The following is a 21,069-nucleotide window of genomic DNA, read 5'->3' as shown; positions in this document are numbered from 1 at the left end:
ATTCATCATTTGTAACATTTTTTTAATAAAAATAGGACCGACCAAAGCAGTCCTTTCACTATTAAAAAAATAGTACATATGCAAATATTAATAAAAATAATATTTTTGTTTGAAAATACTCACAGTGACCATAAAAATCTTTGACGCAAAATGTAATCAAATTTCTTAGAGTATCTTTAAAGGAGATGTTAAATTTTAAAAATCAAAATGATAGTTGATAGCTTATGTGGCAATTTGACATTTTGTACAATATTTTATTTCACCAAATATGTCAAATAATAATATCATTTAATAAATTTTTTATCTTTTTGTGGAGTCTAATGATTAAAGCAACCAATTAAATATTTCAAAAATAAAACAATATTTATTATATATTCTATTAATTTATTAAAATATCATTTAATAAATTTAACATCTGCTGTCAAATTTGACAGCAAAAGACTTTGCTTTTAAATGACTTAGCACCACCTAAAAAAACTAAAGGCTCATTTGAATAAATTTTGCTGTTATTTTTTCACTGGTATATACCTATGTAACAATTTTAATATCTTATTTGGAAATACTCGGATTTCAAAATGTTTCTAATAAATTGCTACTTGCGAAAGCGATTACGAGCTGAAGAAGTTGGTGGTAATTACCAATTTTACCAAAACCATCACTGGTCAGCACGTGGCATAAGTTGGCACCGTACGTAAATTAAATTGTATTTTAATGTGGTTTGGCGTCCGGTGCTCCAGAAACTTCTCCTACGTGTTCCTTCCTTATATAATGCCTTCGGTTTTCGCCGCTCGGGTTTCACCAATCATTCCTGTTCTCAGACAAAGCGATTCCCCACAGAGCGAGAGGAGAAGGCGAGAGATTGATCGTTGATTTAGGAAGGTGAAGAGTGATTAATCTCTGCCTGTGATTGCTACGGTAAGCCTTCGTTCCCTCGCGGTGTTTCGTCTTCACTGATCTGATGATAGTTGTACTTGTAGGCAATTAGATTTTCTCATTCAATTATTCAATTTATTGTTGTTGGTATAAATTTACACCTATTCTTCTGTTATATTTTGTTGGCGATCGTTTTTAAGTATTAATTTTTGTTTTTAAATAAGCGACGTCTATTTATCTAGAAAACTAACGTTTGTGGTATTGTAGACGCTAATTCCGATGCGATTTGATATTAATTTATGAGAAATTTAGGAATCTTTGATTTTTTTTTTAATACATTTTCGTTGCTGAAACTGGTTATTAATTGTTGCGTTATGATGGTATGTGAGAATCTGGTTGTTTGAATTTAATGATGTAATAAAAATTACAAAAAGTTGAGATTTTGGTTTTTTTTTTTGGTGATCTTTTGATTTTTGTTAATTATGTATTCGTGTTATTCCTGATACTAATCTGGGTTCTTGTTTGTATTCTATCTCAGATGTCGTACTCCAGAAGGTCAGGGTGCGTTTTGTTCAGAACTAGTCCCTTGCACTGTTCTTAAAATTTTTATGATTAGTCAATAGCTAGAGGTGGCATATCAACCCATTGCGTTTTTTATGGGTACCCATTAAGACCCGTTTAATTTTATATCACCATAGCATAGAGGTGAGATTGGAAGTGGTGATGATGGTGCAAGGTGAAATCAAACTAAATGAGTCTTAATGGGTACTCATTAACAACCCAATGAGTAGCCTTTACGAATAGCCATGTTGGTTGTAATAATTCATTTTCAATTTGTTAATTTTCATTTTACTTCATCAGGTATTCCTACTCTCCATCCCCGAAGCGATACAGTGGTTCCCTTTCGAGGTCTGTTTCAAGGTCGAGATACAGGTCAAGGTTGTGCCTTTAACAAAGTTGCTTCTCATTTGGACAATTTTAATTGGTATTTTTTATGTTGTGGACGTTTCTGATTGTATGCATTTTGATGCTGGCTTTGCAGAAGTCCGTCTGTGGAGAACCCGGGGAACAATTTGTATGTGACTGGATTGTCGCCTCGGGTTACAAAGAGAGAGCTAGAGAAGCACTTTGCAGCTGAGGGAAAGGTATGATTTCCCTTTCCTAATTATTTGTTATGTAACTCGGAAGTTATTTATTATTTCTGTGGTGTTCTTAGTTTCCGTACCTTTGGTTTACAGGTCACTGATGTCCATCTCGTGGTTGATCCATGGACAAGAGAATCTCGGGGATTTGGGTTTGTTACAATGGAAAATGTTGATGAGGCTGAGCGCTGTATCAAGTACTTAGATGGATCTGTACTTGAAGGCCGTGTCATTACAGTGGAGAAGGTAATGTTCCTTAATTTTTCATTTCGATGATTGATCAACTGTGACATCTTTTAGTCTATGTTATTTGATACCACACTTCATTTGGCAATGTTTATGGATTCAAGATGATTTGCTATGAGTTATTTGAGTTTGAAAGTTGTTTGCTTCTTTCCACTTGAAGTGTTTGTGGCAGCAGGTTTAGCTGTGTGAAGCAGCTCTACAACGAATTCCAAACCACAACTTAACAAACAAATCAAATTCAACAAGTATCAGATCTTTGGGGTCGTATGCCCTGCATTTCTCTCTTTCTTTACATATTAGAATGTTGTGCTATTTCAATTATTTTCTATTGCCCCGTTGATAATTTTGTCTTCTGAAGTCAACGTTAGTGATAACAATTTACAATAGTTGCATCCCCGTTGATTGGCATTTCCCTGCTCTCATTCTGTCTTCATCTATTTTAGGCTAGAAGGCGGAGAGGGAGAACTCCCACACCAGGAAGGTATCTTGGGCTGCGAACAGTTCATGGTAAGTTCATTTTAAAGACCATATCTGCATAGATGTACATATCTTGTTTCTGGCTCTAATGTTTCTTATTTTGTTGTAGTTCGTCAACGAACCCCTAGCTACTCACCTCCTCGTAGGTCTCCTACCTACTCTCCTTATCGGAGGAGCTATAGCCGGTCACCTCATTCATCTGACCAAAGCAGGAGCAGGTCATCCTCTCCACCCTACCGTAGGAGGAGGTCATACTCTCCTGAATACAGTCGGCGTAGATCTTACTCTCGGTCTCGCTCCCCCTACAGCAGGTCACCAGTGAGAAGGCATGATCGGGACTACTCTCCGTATGACTCCAGGGAGTATTCACCAGATGACTCTTACTATGGAAGGAGACACCGCTACAGGGCCTATTCACCAGATGACTCCTACTATGGGAGGAGACGCCGCTACAGGGACTATTCACCAGATGACTCTTACTATGGTAGGAGGCGTCGCTATCGTTCTGTCTCTCCTAGTGTGTCACCTAGGAGGAGGAGGAGGAGCTACACCCCCAGTGTCTCTCCCAGGCATAGGAGGAGGAGTTACAGGAGCTACTCACCTAGTGTTTCACCCGGACCTAGGGGGAGGAGTTACTCCCCCAGTCCTTTGCCCAGGCCTAGGAGGACCTCCAGGAGGAGTTATTCCCCTAGTGTATCACCTGAACCGGTGAAGAAGCGGTCAACAAGGAGTTACTCTCGAAGCGTATCTCCCAGACGCAGGAGCTCAAAGTCTCACAGGGGTTCTTCCAGGGGGAGCTACTCAAGCAGCCGGAGTCCGAGTGTGAATGCAAGTTCCAGATTTATGTCAAGATCCGCAACCCCTAGGTCTACTTCACCTTCATCGTGAAGGATGTTAACTTGCATGTGTCTAGCTTTGTGTAGGGATGGTGATTTCGTGATGTCGGTACCAATGGGTGGGGGGTTTGGGGAATGTCTATCATGCATTTTGGGATGGGTACTATAAGCTGATGATCAACTATTGTATATTGAGGAGTTGATCAGTCTGTCATTTTAGTGAAACGTTTCATGACTATCTAGTACTATTCAGTGTCTGATGTTTGGTTTGACCTTATGTATAAATTGAAGGCGCTACCTTTCATAAACGTTGAGCCCTCGCGAGTGATCTTGTGGCGAAGACTCGGCCGCAAAGATCCGAAACTAACAACATTCACATCCATGAGCTATCGTGCTATTATGAATTGTGAATGAAGAAATGGATGTTTCTTTCATAGTTTTGTTCAAGGTAGAAAATTGCTAGTTGCAACCATTTTCTCGTACAAAGAATCTAGCGAGTTATAAAATCCAACCCATTTACGAGTTTCAAGAGCTGCTCAAACTCGTCTCAACTTTCTCATGTGACGCGGTCTTGGACAGGTTTACGTGATGGAATTGGGACGAAAACTCCTCGGTTCTTGTAGTACTACTGTAATTTGGTTTGGTCCCCAACCACCACATAACCAAATGGAGCAATGATATTTTTCCCTTTCATGGTAATCGAGGAAACTTTGAAACTAACAGTGATGCAATCATAGGCCAAACGATTTCCAAACGCATTATTTCTCTTCTTACATACACTTGTTTATTTTTGTCTTTGGATCGTTGTGCGTATTTCAGTTAGATCTCAGGGACAATAATACAAACAGGGTACGTATGGTGGTTGCTACTTCTGTTGGCTTCTTTTATTCTCTACCTTAAGCTTCTCGTCTCATAATTACAACATTAACATAAGCATTAGAACCAGCACCGTGGAGGGATCTATGGCACGCGGCACTCCTCGATGTTCCAGATTTCCTTGGCGTACTGAGCAATTGTCCGGTCACTGCTGAACTTGCCAGACCCTGCAGTGCTTAGTATGGACATCTTCAGCCACCTTTTCCTATCCCTGCAGGTGAACAAAGGTGTCAAAGGTAGTGGAAATAGGTTATATTAGCAACTCTCCCTAAACCCTAAACCTTTTCCTAAATCCTTATCTTGTGGCGACGGGACTCATATTTCAAGCAGTGTGATTCATGACAACAGCCAACATGTGGGTAAATGCTTCCGGATCTTCTTTTCTAGTCGGAGTAGATACTGGCAATTCAAGAAATCCATATTGTAAAGGTTAGGAGGTTAGACATCTTACTTGTAAGCTTCATCTACTTTTGCCTGAGCATCCATATACTGTGCGAAGTCATGGCCAACAAGAAAATAATCACCGCGACCATAACCGGTGTTCCCCTCCAGAGAGTCAAGAAGTGGATTATAATCGTAGCTCCCAAATGCTCCACTCCTAACAAACTGCTTGGCTTCTTCAAACCGAGGATCTGGTTTGAACTGCATGATTTACAAGAAGGGGAAAAGTCAGATAAGGAAGAGTTGTGCTTGTTTACCAGTACGCACAAAAATGAATTAAATTTTCAGCTAGATGTAAGAAATTCATATTAATATTGCTCAGGCTTTGGCAAGTTCTCCCGAAATTAAAGCTTCATGATGTCAGTACCATTTTCTAACGAAGATAAGAAGACATCTACCTCTAAGAACAATGAGTGCAGAGCTTCCATACTACTTACACTGATCTGAGTGACACTAATATAATAAAGAGAAAATGACGCCTCATACCAGGCCGTTCTCTCTGTCCTTGCGCAGATTAGGGACTTCATCTGCTGTTGCACCAAAGAGGAAAAAGTTATCCTCCCCAATTTCCTCACGGATTTCCACATTTGCCCCATCCAATGTTCCAATTATGAGGCAACCGTTCAGAGCAAATTTCATATTGCTTGTGCCACTTGCCTCCATGCCTGCAGTGCTGATATGTTGTGACAGCTCGCTTCCTGGGATAAGTATCTCGGCAACAGATACATTGTAATTTGGAACAAATACAACCTGAAGAATTAATGGTTATTAGGTCAGAATCAAACCAGGGTCCCAACTCCTGACTGAAACTTTACAGGACGTCCGGAACCAATGCAAGCAAATATGAGATATGAAGCACCTCTTAAAAATATTAACCAACCTTCAAGTAGCTATTGACATCGGGATCCTTGTTGACCACAGCACCTACATCGTTTACCAGCTTGACTATTCTTTTTGCATTTGTATATGTTGCAAATGCTTTTCCTCCAATCATGATAGTACGTGGAGTTGTCTTCTTCCGCTCTTCAGGGCTCATCTCCTGCGACAGTTCAGTTACAGGCAAGTTCTCAAAAACCATGCAGAAATTTACTAGTGTTATAGCCTTAAAACCTGCCTCCAAAGAATTGGATAAAACTCTATGAAGTGTAATTAGTGGGTGCAAAACCATTACGAAGAAATTGACAAAGATGCATACAGAAATCAAGTTGGAAGAGCATGCAGGTTCATATGCTTTTTATACCTTTAACTTCTTATACCGATAAACTGCACCCAGAATATTCAGCAACTGTCTCTTATATTCATGGATACGCTTCACTTGTATGTCAAATAAACTGTTTGGGTCAATCTTGACACCTGCCACGTGCTCTATGTAATGTGCCAAACGCTTCTTATTAGCCATCTTGGCAGACGCCCATTCTTCTTGTAATTTTGAATCATCGGCAAACTGTTGGAGAAAACACATTGAGTTTTAATAATTCAACTGCAGGAACGCTCTGGCAAGGACAAACAATTCTATATATATATATATATATATATATATATATATATATATATGTTTGAAAACATAAATGCATACCTTTCGAAGACCTACAAGTAGGTCCAGGTTGGTAACCCATTCATCAGTTTTTAACCATTTGGTTATAATGTTACTGAGCTCAGGACTGCAAAAGCGAAGCCACCGACGAGGAGTAATCCCATTTGTTTTGTTTTGGAACTTTGTTGGCCATATAGAGACATAGTCTACAAATAACTCATTCTTCAAAATATCACTGTGCAATTGGGCAACACCATTAACCTACAATGACACAAGAAGCAATGAGTTTCTCGACGTCAACACTCAACAGCTCAAATGTGGAAATAAGGGGTTCTTATATTGTGGGAGGAAAAAAACAAAAGGAAAGCAGAAAATATTTATTTTCAAGCCTCATTAGATTTTACTACAAATGGGACTCTGAGATAAAATAGAATAGTCAAAATATGCACTTATGCAGAGTCGCAGACTGCCAATGGGTGTCTTCCTGGGAAGAACTTGCTTCTCCTCGTTAAAAGCTTGAGTTCAAGTCTCACCAATGTACATGGTGGACCGTACCTTAGAGTCATAGACTCTGTATTCACTATTGCACACAATCTCTTGCTTGCCCTCCCAACCCTTTTTCTTAGGGAAAAAGGGAATAAGTTGCCTTTCATAGAAGTTTATTGAAAGAAGATTTCTAATAACCAGGTTACCATATGTTTATGTTGAAGACAGCTCAGAATAAACTACAGGAGATACTTGTAAATTTCGCAAAATAGATGTCTTACCGTATGTGCAGACACCACACATAAATTTGCCATACGCACAACAGGCTTTTTGGGATTGTTATCCAAAACGCACAAGCTGGGAATTTTGCTCTCAAGATCAGTTCGTGTAGCACGTACCATAGCAATGAACTGCCAGGATGCAAGAATTTACATTAGGAGATGACAATTTTAGCATAAACAGCACAAAGCAGAAAAGATGAGAAATATTACTCTTTTGTCAATTTCTTCTATTATATCCATATGGCGAGGGAGAAGCTTCCACATTACAGTTTGTGACCATTTCTCAAGTGCTTCAGGAAGGACTGTGTGATTAGTATAAGCAACAGTCCTGGTTCAATTATTACGAGTTAGCACTTTATAACTCCTTGTGCAAAAAGCACTACAAATAAGTGGAGAGCAGTCATGGAAGAAACAAGAATGTGCGGCAACAACTTCAACCAAGAAAGTCTAAAAGAACATGAAATAGAATGCACCTTGTTGTCACTTCCCATGCCTCATCCCACGCAAGCCCTTCCTCATCCAATAGCAATCGCATTAGCTCAGGGATTGCTAGCGTAGGATGAGTATCGTTCATTTGGACAGCAACCTTTTTCGGAAATTCTGACCATTGCAATGAGTCTGTCCCCTGCTTCCTCTCCTTGAATCTACAAATAATATCCTGTAATTTCAAGATTTTAAGAGTGATGATCACAACATCTTGACGGGATGTCAAACTAGAAACTGAAAATGCCTCTTAACGAGAAGACTGGATATGTAATTTTCATCTTAAAAACAAAAAAACAAGAAATCTGAAATCAAGCACCACTGTGAGGGAAAACGTCAATCTGAAAATTTTCTCTAAATGTGTGAGATTCTTTTCACCTTCTCAACTTTAATTAAATTTGAAGTATTAAATGGTCATCTGGAACAGAAAATAGAAAGAAAAAAATGGTGACGCTTACACCAACAAAATAATGAAGGCTAAAATGATAATAAACCGACCTGAAGTGATGCACTGCACAGGAAGAATTGTTGCTTCAGCCTCAAAAGTTTCCCCTCCTCTGTGGCATCTCCAGGATACAAAACAGCACAAATCTGTAAAAGCACAATTTCATAACGTGGTTCAAGAAAACATTTAAAACATGACGATGAGGTGGAGACACATTATTATACACAGTAATATAAACATATATATGTACATATAACAAATTCAAAAGGCTTTTGATTGTATGTCTATTGAAGACTTGAACAATGGGAAGTGGTTCCAAGACTACCTTGCCATTAGGATATTAATGACCAACCTGTTGCGCTCGAGAATGAAGCTGCGCAGCAGATTCATACTGTCCATCATTAAATTGAAATAGGTTAAAATCCTCAGCAGATGCTTTAGCTTCCCATAGACGAAGACTAATAGTGTTCTTGGTTTTGTATCCTGGAATTGGCACATCATAAGCCAGAGCTCGCAAAACCTCTCCCTCAACCCATTTTCGGCTGTGATATAGTCATAAGAAATTATTGCTGAGTTAGTGTACATATATTTCAAGCAACCAACCAAGTTGCATGTGAATTTACGATACAACGACAACAACAAAGCCTTTTCCCTCTAAGTGGGGTCGGCTATATGAATCCTAGAACGCCATTGCGCTTGTTTATGTGTCACGTCGCATGTGAATTTACGATAATTGATTAAAAAACATTCTTGGAGTTACGAATCTAGTCTGTTATCAGTATTAGATACTTACGATCCATCAGGATTGACATGGACACGGCCAAAGAATCTGACAGGGTACACAACATCATGCCTGACAACTTCCCAAGGACTAAACTTCTGCATAAAATTCAATCGAAAAAAGTATCAGTAAGAATGCATGAACTACACGAAATTTTACAGAACTTAAGGTGATACAGAACCTCTAGCCAATCCTCAGCAGTTTCTTCCTGCCCATCCTTGGCGATCCGCTGCTTGAATAGACCATATCTGTACCTCAAACCATACCCCCACGCAGGTAAGTTTAGCGTTGCCATGGAGTCTAGAAAGCACGAAGCAAGCCTTCCCAGCCCACCATTTCCGAGTGCTGCATCTTTTTCCTACAAAGATTCATTTCTACCAATCATCCATCAACAGATTGCATGTCGATTTCATATAACAAGAACCAGTTAAGAATCCATTTTAAATGTTTAACAACCTCTGAGGTAAACAATACAACTCATTTCAACAACACTAGAAGTGAACACTCAAAAGTTAATTGAGTAGAAGAACAAAAACTCAATCTTTACATTACTAAACAAACGAAAATCGTATCGTAGATTACCTGCTCTGTTATTTCCTCCAGCTGATGCCCCAACTTGTTCAAAGCATCAGCATAAGCACTCTGAACATTCAAATTCCCGATCGCATTGGTCAAGGCTCGTCCTTGAAGATACTCCATGGACAAGTAGTATGTCTGCTTGGGATTCTCCTTGTGGAAATGCAGGTACGTCTCGTTCCATTGCTAAAAAAAGCCAACAAAGGCAAATATAAAAATCAAAACCGGATGCCAATGAAATCCCGGAGGCTGAGAGACTGCGGTACAGTACCTGGATCAGGCGATCGCGGACGCTGTCAGCTGTCGCGTAGTAGGCTTGCTCCGGCTCGAACTTGAACGGCGAGAAGTGGGGGCTGAATTTCGCGTGGTAATTGATGTTCGAAGCAATCTGCGATGGCTCTTCGGCTAAAGGATTTGCGGTCGCCGGAATCTTGAATGAAATGGCGGAGTCTGTGATTGTTTTTCCGTCCGATTTCTCAGTAAGCACCATGGCTGAACTCGCAACAGCTTCTCACTCCTCAATAGTATCTGAAAAAATCAATGCAAAGTTAGCAAATTAGTGTTGATTTACACTGTAAACAAAAAACCCAGAAGAGAATTGATCATACAAACAAAACCCAGAAGAGGAAGAGAAAAAATATTACATCTTTGAAGTGGGTTTTTGGCTTTTGGAATTGTGAGGTTCTTGGAGTGATATAATCAGCTGGAAATTATGAGCATAAAGGAATTTAACATAGAATCTGAATGGAGGAGGGAGGAGATATTTTTATAAAATAAAGGCCAAAGAGAGATATTTTAGTGGGAGAAGAGACAAGGAAGCAAACAGAAAGAGAGTTTTGGAAGTGAACTAGAGAGAGAGAGAGAGAGAGAGAGAGAGAGAGGAGGAAGAAGAAGATTGGAGGAGGGAGGTTCTAAATTTTCATATTTTTGTTTATTTTTTTCTCTTGTTTTGTTGGAGTGAAGTGAACGTGAACGGTCACATGAAAATGGAACCAAAAGAGTGAGTGAAAGGTGCAAATGACAAGCTTTTGCTTCAATTGGGGATCAGATTTTGACATTTTCTTTTGCCTTTTTTTAATTTTAGGTAGGGATCCCACGTCATTGCATTTGATCCAAGGTGCCTTGGATCACGTGTGCATGTAAGAATTCTTCATAAGGGGTGAAACTTAAGTAAAGTTACGTTAGCGACAATCGTTCACGATTCATTGAAAGTTGTCTTCGATGTAATATAACAAGGTTTTTTTCCATGTTAATGACTGATAAACATCTATAGCTAAGCGAAACAATTTTGTTAGCATCTCTTGACTTAGGTATGGGGTTGTGATTTATGTATAACATCGACAATGTTTACCATGATCAAAATTGTCTATTTTCTAATTCACCATTTAAAAATCGTTGAACCATATGATTAACGTTATCAAAGTATTAGTTAACTGAATAACATAGCTCGTCTATTTATTGAATAATCGTTAGATAATTAAAGGATTTCGAATTTGGTTGGTTTTTGGCAAGGTTAATCTTTAATTGATTACTCAAAAAATATACGATTGGATTATCGTGCAATATTGTACTATGTCAAAAAGAGCCGAGAAGATAGAAGGAGAATAGGCAAGTTTCCCAATGATGGAATAATGATACGTATCCCAAATGCTACTTTTATCACATATTTGTGTTAGTGGGTCCTACTTTTATTAGAAAGATAGTATAAATGATGATACAAATATGTGGTAAGATTAACATCACTCATCTAAAAAAAAAAAAAACTAATAATGTCATGATACAACTCTGTTGTTGTATGAGAGAAGTGCTTTTTCCAAAGGTAGTCCAAAAGCTTTGGAAGCATGAAAAGGGGTTTTACACGAAGAATGGAATACAACAGTTTATGCAGTGTGGGTTTGGGTTTTACATGTCCTTTTTATTGGAGTATATAGGACTATTACTACACGTGAGAAACATGTGCATGTATGGCTTACTAGATAAGATAGTATAAATAGCTTTTCCTTCATTAATATTTTAGTATGTTGTAATATCAGAAATATTAAGTGAAATATAAAGAGAGTTTTTCCTTTTTGGCTTCTTCTTCAAGCTTCCTCTTCCAGTATCTTTCTTGATTTCTATGGAGTTCATCTCTGTTGTTAATACTTTTAAGAGAAAGAACTACATACATCACAAAATCTGATTGACATTGAATTTCAATATTTGAAGATTGAGTTTTATACACAAAGATCCTTTTTTTTTTTTTTTTTTTTTTGTTTAAATTAACACTTGAATTAAACAAGAAAACAAATTTAAGTAAATAATTCGCTCAAAATTCTTAAAAGCTAGGCAGAGATAAATTTATGCCTATCATCATCTTGAATCCCAAACGATATCTGCCGAGTCATCTTTGGATCTCTCACAGGATAATTGGCAGAACAATGAACAGCAGAAGAGGAAGAAGAGAGGGATTTTTCTCGAAAATCTTTTCGAATTCCCCATAATACTTCACCACATTCTTTCATGGAGGGTCTTGACGGTCTTAGAGGTGCAAGGCATTGTTGAGCTAGCAACAGGATTTTCTCCAATACCATGGTTGACGCCGGATTTCTCCGTAGCCTTGGATCCATGACAAGTATCGCATCTCCTCGTTTCAACATTTGGATTGCCTGCAGATGTAAACAACAGTTCATTTGTGCTTCGATAATCTATAGGGATCGGAAACTTTCTTCACCGGTCTCATGAATTTGAAGCTAAAAGCACATGCATTTTCAATCTTTACTAGAATTATACAACTACTAGTTGTAATTCGAATGATAAAATTCTTCTGTTTCTAATTTTGGAATTTGCTTTGTCGGGTATCTATGTGTTAACATGGTTAGGCTGATGTTTGGTTCGTACCACTTCTAATGCCTTATCTTTGTCTATAACACATGGGAACAGGACGTCTGAAGAGGAGGATGAACTGAGCCACCGCACCTGTAGCGGTTTCATTTGATGAGTGTTTCATGTGCAAATGCAACACAGGAACATGGTGGATGTTACTAGAGCATGAATGACAAAATGTCTAAAGTTCAACAGAAACATGTGATGAATGTCGGAAGTCAAAGAAATCGGGGAGATTAACAGTAAAACAAGACTTTAGCGATGGCTAAATCATGTAAGGTGGAAATATGGGAAGATTTTACCGCAAAGCAACATACAGAAACAGACATCAATCCCAACAAATTTCCAGCTTCATGTTGGTTTAGTAATGTAAAGAATGCTTAATAAGTTATACTCTTACCCATCTTGCTGTTATTCTTTCATTGCTTGGCTTCTGTGGTTCGATGGGTCGTCTTCCTGTCATAAGTTCTACAAGCAGGACACCAAAGGAATAAACATCACTCTTTTGGGTGAGTTGATAAGTCTTGAGGTACTCGGGGTCCAAGTATCCTGCAGTTCCTTTTATTTGAGTTGAAATATGAGTTGCGTTTGGGTCTGCAGATGCTCGTGCAAACCCAAAGTCCGCCACTTTAGCCCGAAGTTTCTCAGTGATGAGGATGTTTGAAGATTTTATGTCTCTGTGGATTATCGGAGGATCTGTCAAATACATGAGATGTTTTAGGTTGTCAAATTCCCAAGTCTAATCAAACTAATTGGGAAGAAAAATGAAAAAATCTTTATCGGTCGAGTACTCTGGATTGAAAATGATATGCATACCTGTATACATGTGAAGATAGGTGATTGCATGAGCCACATCAATAGCAATGTCCAAACGTTCCCCAGTTTCAAATTCATTTCCAATGATACCTTCATGAAAAGATGACTATTTTTATAAAGAACATTTCTGTATCGAAGTACTATGTTATTTCTAGTTTGATTTATCTAACTCTTTTTGTTATTTGAAATTTTGAAGTAACATTTCCAGTTTCTCAGCGGAACTGACATATTCCACCTGATGAACTTATGTCTAACAGATACTCGGGTACGAATTCTGCTCTCCGGCTTATACTTACTAACCCAATAAAGTTACATAAGTTTTCACAAGACTTACCATCCAAATGTTCGCGAAGCGTTCCATTTGCAACGTATTCAACCACAATAATCCGCTCATCTCCATGCTCCAGGTATCCATATAACCTTACCAAATTCAGATGCTCGATCGTTGACAAGGTAAGTATTTCATTCTTGAACTCCATTGCTAAGTGCTTGTCGGACACAGCCTGCGCAAATTTCAAGTCGTTATGCAAGCTAACAGAAAATGACATTAACTATTGTCCGAACAATGCTTCACCAATATCCATACCTTCCGGGCACGCTTTACAGCAACAAGAGATCCATCTCCGAGCCTTCCCTTGTAGACGGTTCCAAATGCACCGTGGCCAATCTTATTCGCGGGAGAGAATTTTTCGGTTGCTTTGAGAATCTCTTCGTAGGAGAAATTCGTCATCTCAATTAATCCACTGGCAGAACTAGTGGACTGTGAGAGCTTAAACTTTGACGAGCTCCTACTCCTAGTCTCACTCCCTGCCGAACGATCAGTTGAAGCTGCAGGGCAGAAGAAAACATCAACAAAACTACTCAATGTTCGACTTTTGAAAGGCTGGTTTGGTATTGTTGTGCTTTGAAAAAGAACTGGTTTTGCTGTGCTCTAAGAATAAGCAGCTATAAAATAAAGCAACAGAGTGTTTGGTAAACTTTTTTTTTGTAAAAGTGCTTTTGAAAAACCAAAAAAGCAGTATTACAATGTTTGATAAACTTTTATGTAAAACAGACGTGAAGAAAATTGATTTTTCAAAGCTGGGTTTTGCAGCTTTGTGTTTTTGGGTTTTTTTCATCCAAAAATGTGAAAAAAAGCTGAAGCTAAATGTTTACCAAACATAAAAAAGCTCCAAGCCTTTTTTCATAGCCATTTTTTTTCAGAATCACTTCGGTACCAAACTAGGCCTACATCTACGTACAGTATCTACCAAGCTGCAAAACACATGATCTTAGTCCATTTGGAAATGCTTCTACAGAAAGAACATCTACTCAAAAGCACTTTCATTCAAACTACATCCAAATTTATCAATAAAAATCCAAAGCATGTCTGGAAGAAAGTGCTTTTAGCTATTCTAAAAGCACTTCCAAACATGTCTAATTTTAGATTTGTGCAGAAGCAACACGAAAGTTGAAAACTTACACGAAATCCCTTGGATTCGAGAACTGTTTCTTCTTGTTTCAATCACAGCAGCAGCCTTTCGCTGCCCGAAGAGAACTTTGAAAATCCCGGCAACCTTCTTCACCGCTGCCCTTATAAGACTTGTTCGATGCTGCTGCTTAATTTTGTTCTTGTTGGCATCTTCATGCTGGAAACTGGAGATTTGCTTCCTCTGATTTGTTTGCAGGTTGTGAGGACCTGGCGTTCTCTTCATGGCCACAAGTTATGGAGTTTTTGGCCGTCCGATGCGGATTTTGATCATCTCTTTTGATGAAACGAAACAAACATGGCATTTGTTGCTTACATGTATTTATGATTCTTACCTATATAATTTTAAGTCCAAAATTTTGCTTTGTAAGACTGATTCAAGTGATTAGTAATTTAATCGTGATTCCGTGTTTTGATTAAGGACAACTTAGCTACAGTAATTTGAATTATCAACGTTATGATTTGGTCAATAGAAGAATTCAATAATATGTTAATAGTGGTTGCCAAAACAGAAAAAAAAAAAAAAAAAGGGAAGAATGGTTTTAATTTTTAATGTTATTTGGTTGGCGAGAAATTTTTAGTTAGAATGAGAATACAAATGGTACACTAAGGCATGGTGGAATTTTTTTTTTTTAAGTTATTAATTTTTTAGCACACATATCCCACCATTTGTTTAATGACACATGATGTACCATCCCGTATACCGATCACACTAAAAAATCTCTCCAATGGAACAATACATTAATAGGTTGCATCATCATTTCCGCACTCCCTTTTTCTTCTGTACGCCCATTTCTTTTTCTAACCATTTGATTGAATAAAATAAGAAATAATTAAGAAACATACACAGATGGATGAATGCAAAAGGTGGGATTGTGTAAATCATTTTCTTTTGCTCAAATCTTCATTTTTAGTGTTCATTTTCAACATGCGCTTGTGACTTCAACTTTTTACTTGATATATCTAAAATAACGATATTGATTTGCATTTGGCTATCACTCGAAAAAAAATGCTATCATCAGTCGTTCATGCATGTGTAGATATTAACCGAAACCAATCAATGAGGAAGTAAGAGGAAAGAATCCGGCATCATACCTCCGGAACATATTTATACATATCTTTTACAAAATTTGGTAACCAGAATCCCCATATGCACCTGAAACAAACTACTGATGCATGAGGAGGAGGAACACTACTAGAAAATCCACTGTACACACTTTGGATTCATACAATGAACAAAAAGGTTATTTATCGATACAACGGATGACTTCAAACGATCTGTACCATTCGTCAAGTCGCTTTCCAACAAACTGTCCAATTCCATAAGACAGCTCCATTAGTTACAGTTGAAAACGCATCGTCTCATCATCATCAATTGATGCTTCACCAGCAGCCTTAAAATATCATTCATGAACTGTCAAGCAAAAGTCAATCCACATGCCATTAGGGATATAAAACTGTCAACCCATTAGGAGTATAAAACCATGTAATGTTTAAACGGTATAACAAAGCAACGAATTGGTCATTAAGTCAAATCTCCGTAATTCCTAATGGAAGTTTAAAAGCGGAGAGGGGGCTTGGACGGAAAATCAAGTTTGAAGAAGCAATAACAAGTGATACTTACTAGGTTCATCAAAATTTACTCTCTCTCCAGTAGAAAAGACGTTGTAGAAAAGGGCAGAAAGAATATATAAGATTGATGTGAGCAATAGAAATCCTTGGAAAGAACCCACGAGTTCAACAAAGAAACCAGCTCCAACTGTTCCCAAAATAGCAGCAAATGTTCCCGCGGTATTTGAAATTCCTAACACAACAAATAACGGGATAATATCAAATTTTACCAAATAAACAAGTTTGTATATTTCACTAAGCTTTGGAAAATTAATAAACTGAATTCTACTTTTACATACCATGTAAAACACCAGAGTACTGTGGAGCGATCTCCTGGTTAAAGAAACATAATAATTAAGTCACACCAAACAAATAAAGTATCAATTCTGGGTACTAACTACTAACAAAGAGTTGACTTTAACAACATTCACTGTGCCAACCTGGAGATTTACAAGAAAACCAGAGTGACTAAAAGATTTCAGCCCAACTGCTAAAGTAAGCCAAGCAGATGCGACTGCTGGACTTTTTGCTGTAACTAAACCCACAAGAGCTATCCCAGGGCCAACGAAACCGATTGACTGCAGAGAAGGAACAATATTCACATTCAATAAGATGACTAGAAATTCAATTCATATATGAAATTATAGGATATAAAATTTTTCTTGAACAAAGATCTACTTTGACTAGAAATTTAACAGTCCCCGGTGATGAGAAACATGTGATAATACTAAACTTCAAGATTACAAGTATAACCTTCTGCAAATAAGCTCAAAATATAGAAGTTTCCTTCCCATCTATTTTATTGATCATTCTATCCATATTTGAAGTGAGAACGGATTATCCATCTTTAAGTTTAATGACTCGTTACAGTCAAAAACTAGTACATAGACCGCATTTCCTTGACATACCTGCATGATCTTTCGAGTCAAAGTGACACTTGTACCATTTCGTATCAATATGTCTGACCACAAACCACCAACATATCCCATGACCGCCATGACACTCCATGGAACAGCACTAAACCAAGCTGCTTGTCTGAGGTCAACGTGGTACACCTGGAGTAGAGAGTCAAGCATAAGCTACACAACCCTCACAATAGAAAGCGAAAAAAGAAAATACAGTTAAATATTAGGCCTTACAGAGTTGAAGTAAATGGGCATCCAGGAAAGAATAATGAAAAAACCCTGCAAAATTTGAAAAAGGAAACAAAAATAATGAGTCCGTGCAAGCTTATATAATTTCCATACAAGGATACAAAGCAAATATGAATTCACAAGAACTATCTATTGGAATTTTGTCCCCAATTAGATGATGTTATATTCAACACATTTTAAGGTCACTAACAACATGATTCTCAGAGTAAAATAACCTGACATGAGATGTATATGCATTACCCAGCTGTGCATGGCATTCGCAACTATTATGGACCAGGTTGGCATTTTAGAGAGCAAGCGCCTGAAAGGAGGGATCACTTTGGCTGTCTTAGGTTTATTCTCCACCAAAAAGGACTTCTGCCCCTTGTTCGATATGTAATCCAATTCATATTTTGATATTTGAGGATTTCGGTTAGGAGTACTTGATGTTGCAGATAACCACACCAAAACCCAAAGAAATCCAGATAAACCAAAAATCACAAATGGTCCAAAAACACCACCTTGTGACATAAGGATTGGAGAAAGCATGAGTCCTACTGCACTTCCAAGCTGAAACCCAGCCATTGCAAGTCCAACAGCTCTGGCTCGTTCTGTTGGAGGAAACCACCTGAAACACAAAGTTCACACCTTGATCAAAGCTCAACCAACAATTTAACTGAAAAAGAACCCGTGCGTCTAGAAGCACATCATTAAATTGACTTTAATGCGATTGATAAATCAAAAAACGAAGTTTAGAGAGCACCGTCACCTTGCTACCATGTTGTTCATGCACGGAAGAGCCACTCCTTCTGCAATTCCAAGGAGAGCTCGCATAGCAAGGAGAGCCCATAGAGAAGTTTCTGCAGCCCACGGTGTAAGAAAGGTAGCTAAAGACCACAAAGCAACCCCCCATGCCATGACTACCTTACCACCATAATAGTCCACAAGTGTCCCTCCAGCTATGGGAGATACCATGTATCCCCAAAGGAAAGATGACTGCCAAGCATTTTTTCAAATGAGTATTTCAGCTTCCCTACTATCACCAAAAACAATTTCTAGATCGATTTTGTTGAAAACCCATGATTTCAACAGTTTTAGTTTAAAAATAATAAAGAAATCATTTTCAGCATGCCCATTTTCTCCTTTTGCACACCCTGTTTATTATGTCTCTTGATTCTCGTTTTGATTTATTCAGTCCGCATGCATAAATAAACATGGGTGTGCAAGGGGAGAAAATAAGTGTGGAAATTACTTTCCGTAGTCATAATAAGATCATGAGAATAAATCGAGTCCATTGATTCAACATCTACATATTTAAACAGCTTCTCAATATTCAAATCACCAATTATTTGATTCAAGTTCAATTCTTCGGTGATTTGGACCAGTCCCTCAGCTGAAGGCATTAAATTCAAAACTTTTTATGCTCATATACTTCATAAATTCAAATAAAATCATTTCAATAAAAAATTAAATTAAATTAAATTTAAAAAGGAGAAATGAGGAGATAACTACCTGAACAATACCAGCAAACGAGCGGCTCCAGCCATTAGAGAGCGATAACGGCACAATTGCCACCGACATCACGACACGGTCCGCATTACAGAGAGCCAGCGCCAAAGCGAGCATCGCCACAACTTTGACCCGCTCCGAAGTGATAAACTCGGCGAAACTCGGCGCCTGAACTTCGTTCTCCTCCGAAAACGAACCGAACTGAGCGTCGTTAGAAGGAACCCTAACTCGGTGAGGGACAACGGAGCGGAGCACGGCCGAGTCATGCCGCAGTCGAATTCTCTGGAGCGAGCTCACCGACGAAACGTCTTGGAATCGGTTGTTTCGGTTCCGCGAGTCGACGAAACGCGGAGGGATCGTGAACTTCGATTCGGGTTTCGTAACGTTTCGGTCTGGGGAGAGATCAAGATAAGAAGTTCGGATTGCGGAGGCCATGGTCAAGTGCGCAGTGGCGGAGAAAGTCCCAGTCGCCAGTGAGAGTGACGACGGAAATCGCGTATTTTGATAGTGCCAAAATTACGTGGACTGCCCTCCTGTTCTGCAAAAAATGTTTAGAGCGGGTCTGTAAATTCGGAGAAAGTTTGAGGGCTGAAGTGGAAATCTATATTATCAAATCATTAATTTTTGTAAACCGGTAATTATTGCGGGAGTTAGGTACTGAAATGATTTTTCACTACCTTTTATTGGAAGAGAATCCTCTCTAAATCCACCTTAGGAGGATTATAAGAATCTTCAATGTTTAACTGTTTATCGTACATTGTGCAATCAGTTTTTATTAGATATTATTTGTGTTTAATTTTAAATAAAAAAATCAAATGATTTCTTATTGCACAGTACGATGAATGGATCCGGATTCCATTTCATTGTCTACATTTTGGGTTTGGGCGATGCTAGATGCGTCAACTAGTTGTGGATCACATGATTAGATTTTTATGTTAATAAAGGATGAGGGTACAAAAGGGTTCCATGCAGTGATGGATCTAGAATTTCAAGATCGGGAGTCCCAAAATAAAAGTTCAAAAAAAAAATATTAGACTAGTTTAGTTCCATAGCACTATTTTTTTTATTGAATTTGGTTCATTGAATAATCAAAATTAATTAACCACATCAAGTGGCTCAATGGTAAGGACGCGGATTTTGACTCTCAAAATAGAAAAAACAACGAGGTTTCGGGTTTGAGGCTCCAAGCTGGTAAGTCCGCTTGACTGTGGTTAGGAGAAAGCTGAAATGCCATTGTGAGTCTTCTAGGCCCCCAGAAAGGGTGGATAACCGTGGTTTGCCACTAGTTGTCCCGCTTTTAAAAAAAATAAAATAATAATAATCAAGATTAATCTCAAAGGTAACAAAACCAACAAATTCTCCTCAGCAACATAACGCATCAATTAATGACTTTACAAAGATGAAATTTGTTAATGTAACATATATATTACAATGGGAGTTGAGACTAGAGTCTAGGATTGAAAAAACTTAAATGAATTTGGAAGAAATAAATTTAGGCAGCTAGAGGTGGTGGAACGGTAAATGGTGCTAGGGACTGGGGTAACTTGAGTTTAAAGTTGAGAGGTTGTGACGATTTGGAGGATTAAAACAAAAATTAGAAACCTCTTCTTCTTTGTTGTAAGCATTGCTGCATGCACATCCATGGAGGCTTCGCTGCACCTGCCCAAATTGTTGGAGGATCCCGAAGGTCGATCACAAATGTTTCTTCAGGGCTTCGAGAGGGTCCGAGACCTCCCGGGTCCCTATATGAATCCGCCCATGGTTCCACGTCAAAGCATCAATCAGTGGTTAGGTTAGGTTAAGGCTTAGAGCATCTTTGATTATATTCTTTAAATAAAAACTCCCACCAACATTTTTAAAGACTACGTCAAATGAACTTTCAGGTCTCTAAATAAATATTATCCTCAATGGATGGTTCTTATAGTTTAGCAGGGATTAAAAGATTAAAAAATCATTGATCCAAACAATAAGAACATAATTATATAAGAAAAAAAAAAAGAAAAAGCCTGGATTGGGCGAGGGCTTCTGTCCCACTCAAAATCAACATTGGGCTCCACTCAAGAGTTCCTATGGAGTCCTTATATGTGGAGATTTTTGAGCGAGTTTCTATACTATAGGGACAGCTGCTCCTTCCCATTGGAAGTCCCACAGTCCTTATATATAAGGGCATACATCTATAAGGACAGCTTTGAA

General features: G+C 38.2%; 4 protein-coding genes across 6 annotated transcripts; 1 reads left to right on the top strand and 3 right to left on the bottom strand.

Annotated features, from left to right (window-relative positions):
• Positions 1-777: 777 nt before the first annotated feature.
• Positions 778-3,846, top strand: LOC103929812 (serine/arginine-rich splicing factor SR45a). 3 transcript variants are annotated; one of them, XM_009339057.3, is made up of 7 exons: positions 778-915; positions 1,412-1,434; positions 1,735-1,806; positions 1,916-2,018; positions 2,112-2,261; positions 2,705-2,768; positions 2,848-3,846. In XM_009339057.3, the coding sequence occupies exons 2-7, from the start codon at positions 1,412-1,414 to the stop codon at positions 3,624-3,626; spliced, it is 1,191 nt and encodes a 396-aa protein (XP_009337332.2). In that variant the 5' UTR covers positions 778-915; the 3' UTR covers positions 3,627-3,846. The 3 variants fall into 3 exon arrangements, with proteins under 3 accessions (XP_009337332.2, XP_009337328.2, XP_048420767.1); XM_009339053.3 differs by having other exon boundaries at positions 1,735-1,812; XM_048564810.1 differs by lacking the exons at positions 2,705-2,768; positions 2,848-3,846 and adding an exon at positions 2,422-2,624 and having other exon boundaries at positions 1,735-1,812.
• A 462-nt stretch (positions 3,847-4,308) lies between these two features.
• Positions 4,309-10,331, bottom strand: LOC103929809 (alpha-glucan phosphorylase, H isozyme). The gene is made up of 16 exons (XM_009339047.3): positions 10,122-10,331; positions 9,749-10,005; positions 9,484-9,663; positions 9,083-9,259; positions 8,914-8,999; positions 8,473-8,662; positions 8,174-8,266; positions 7,666-7,850; positions 7,403-7,520; positions 7,193-7,321; positions 6,468-6,686; positions 6,132-6,335; positions 5,772-5,930; positions 5,378-5,641; positions 4,902-5,092; positions 4,309-4,661 (listed from the first exon to the last, which is right to left on the bottom strand). Exons 2-16 carry the CDS (start codon positions 9,965-9,967, stop codon positions 4,535-4,537), a joined length of 2,541 nt encoding a protein of 846 aa, XP_009337322.2. The 5' UTR covers positions 9,968-10,005; positions 10,122-10,331; the 3' UTR covers positions 4,309-4,534.
• A 1,308-nt stretch (positions 10,332-11,639) lies between these two features.
• Positions 11,640-15,004, bottom strand: LOC103938600 (calmodulin-binding receptor-like cytoplasmic kinase 2). The gene is made up of 6 exons (XM_009348623.3): positions 14,618-15,004; positions 13,742-13,983; positions 13,490-13,658; positions 13,156-13,245; positions 12,740-13,035; positions 11,640-12,122 (listed from the first exon to the last, which is right to left on the bottom strand). Exons 1-6 carry the CDS (start codon positions 14,847-14,849, stop codon positions 11,799-11,801), a joined length of 1,353 nt encoding a protein of 450 aa, XP_009346898.2. The 5' UTR covers positions 14,850-15,004; the 3' UTR covers positions 11,640-11,798.
• Positions 15,005-15,692: 688 nt separating this feature from the next.
• On the bottom strand, positions 15,693-19,391 carry LOC103938599 (probable anion transporter 4, chloroplastic). The gene is made up of 9 exons (XM_009348622.3): positions 18,880-19,391; positions 18,137-18,363; positions 17,629-17,995; positions 17,374-17,418; positions 17,143-17,289; positions 16,675-16,812; positions 16,534-16,567; positions 16,248-16,427; positions 15,693-16,037 (listed from the first exon to the last, which is right to left on the bottom strand). Exons 1-9 carry the CDS (start codon positions 19,309-19,311, stop codon positions 16,027-16,029), a joined length of 1,581 nt encoding a protein of 526 aa, XP_009346897.2. The 5' UTR covers positions 19,312-19,391; the 3' UTR covers positions 15,693-16,026.
• Positions 19,392-21,069: the final 1,678 nt, after the last annotated feature.

Source organism: the organism of the source record quoted next, unplaced genomic scaffold (assembly GCF_019419815.1).
Source record: "Pyrus x bretschneideri cultivar Hongxiangsu unplaced genomic scaffold, Pyrus_bretschneideri_v1 Contig39, whole genome shotgun sequence".
Taxonomy (NCBI): Eukaryota; Viridiplantae; Streptophyta; class Magnoliopsida; order Rosales; family Rosaceae; genus Pyrus; species Pyrus x bretschneideri.
Note: the sequence above shows the minus strand (reverse complement) of the source record. Positions and strands in the feature narration are given on the sequence as shown.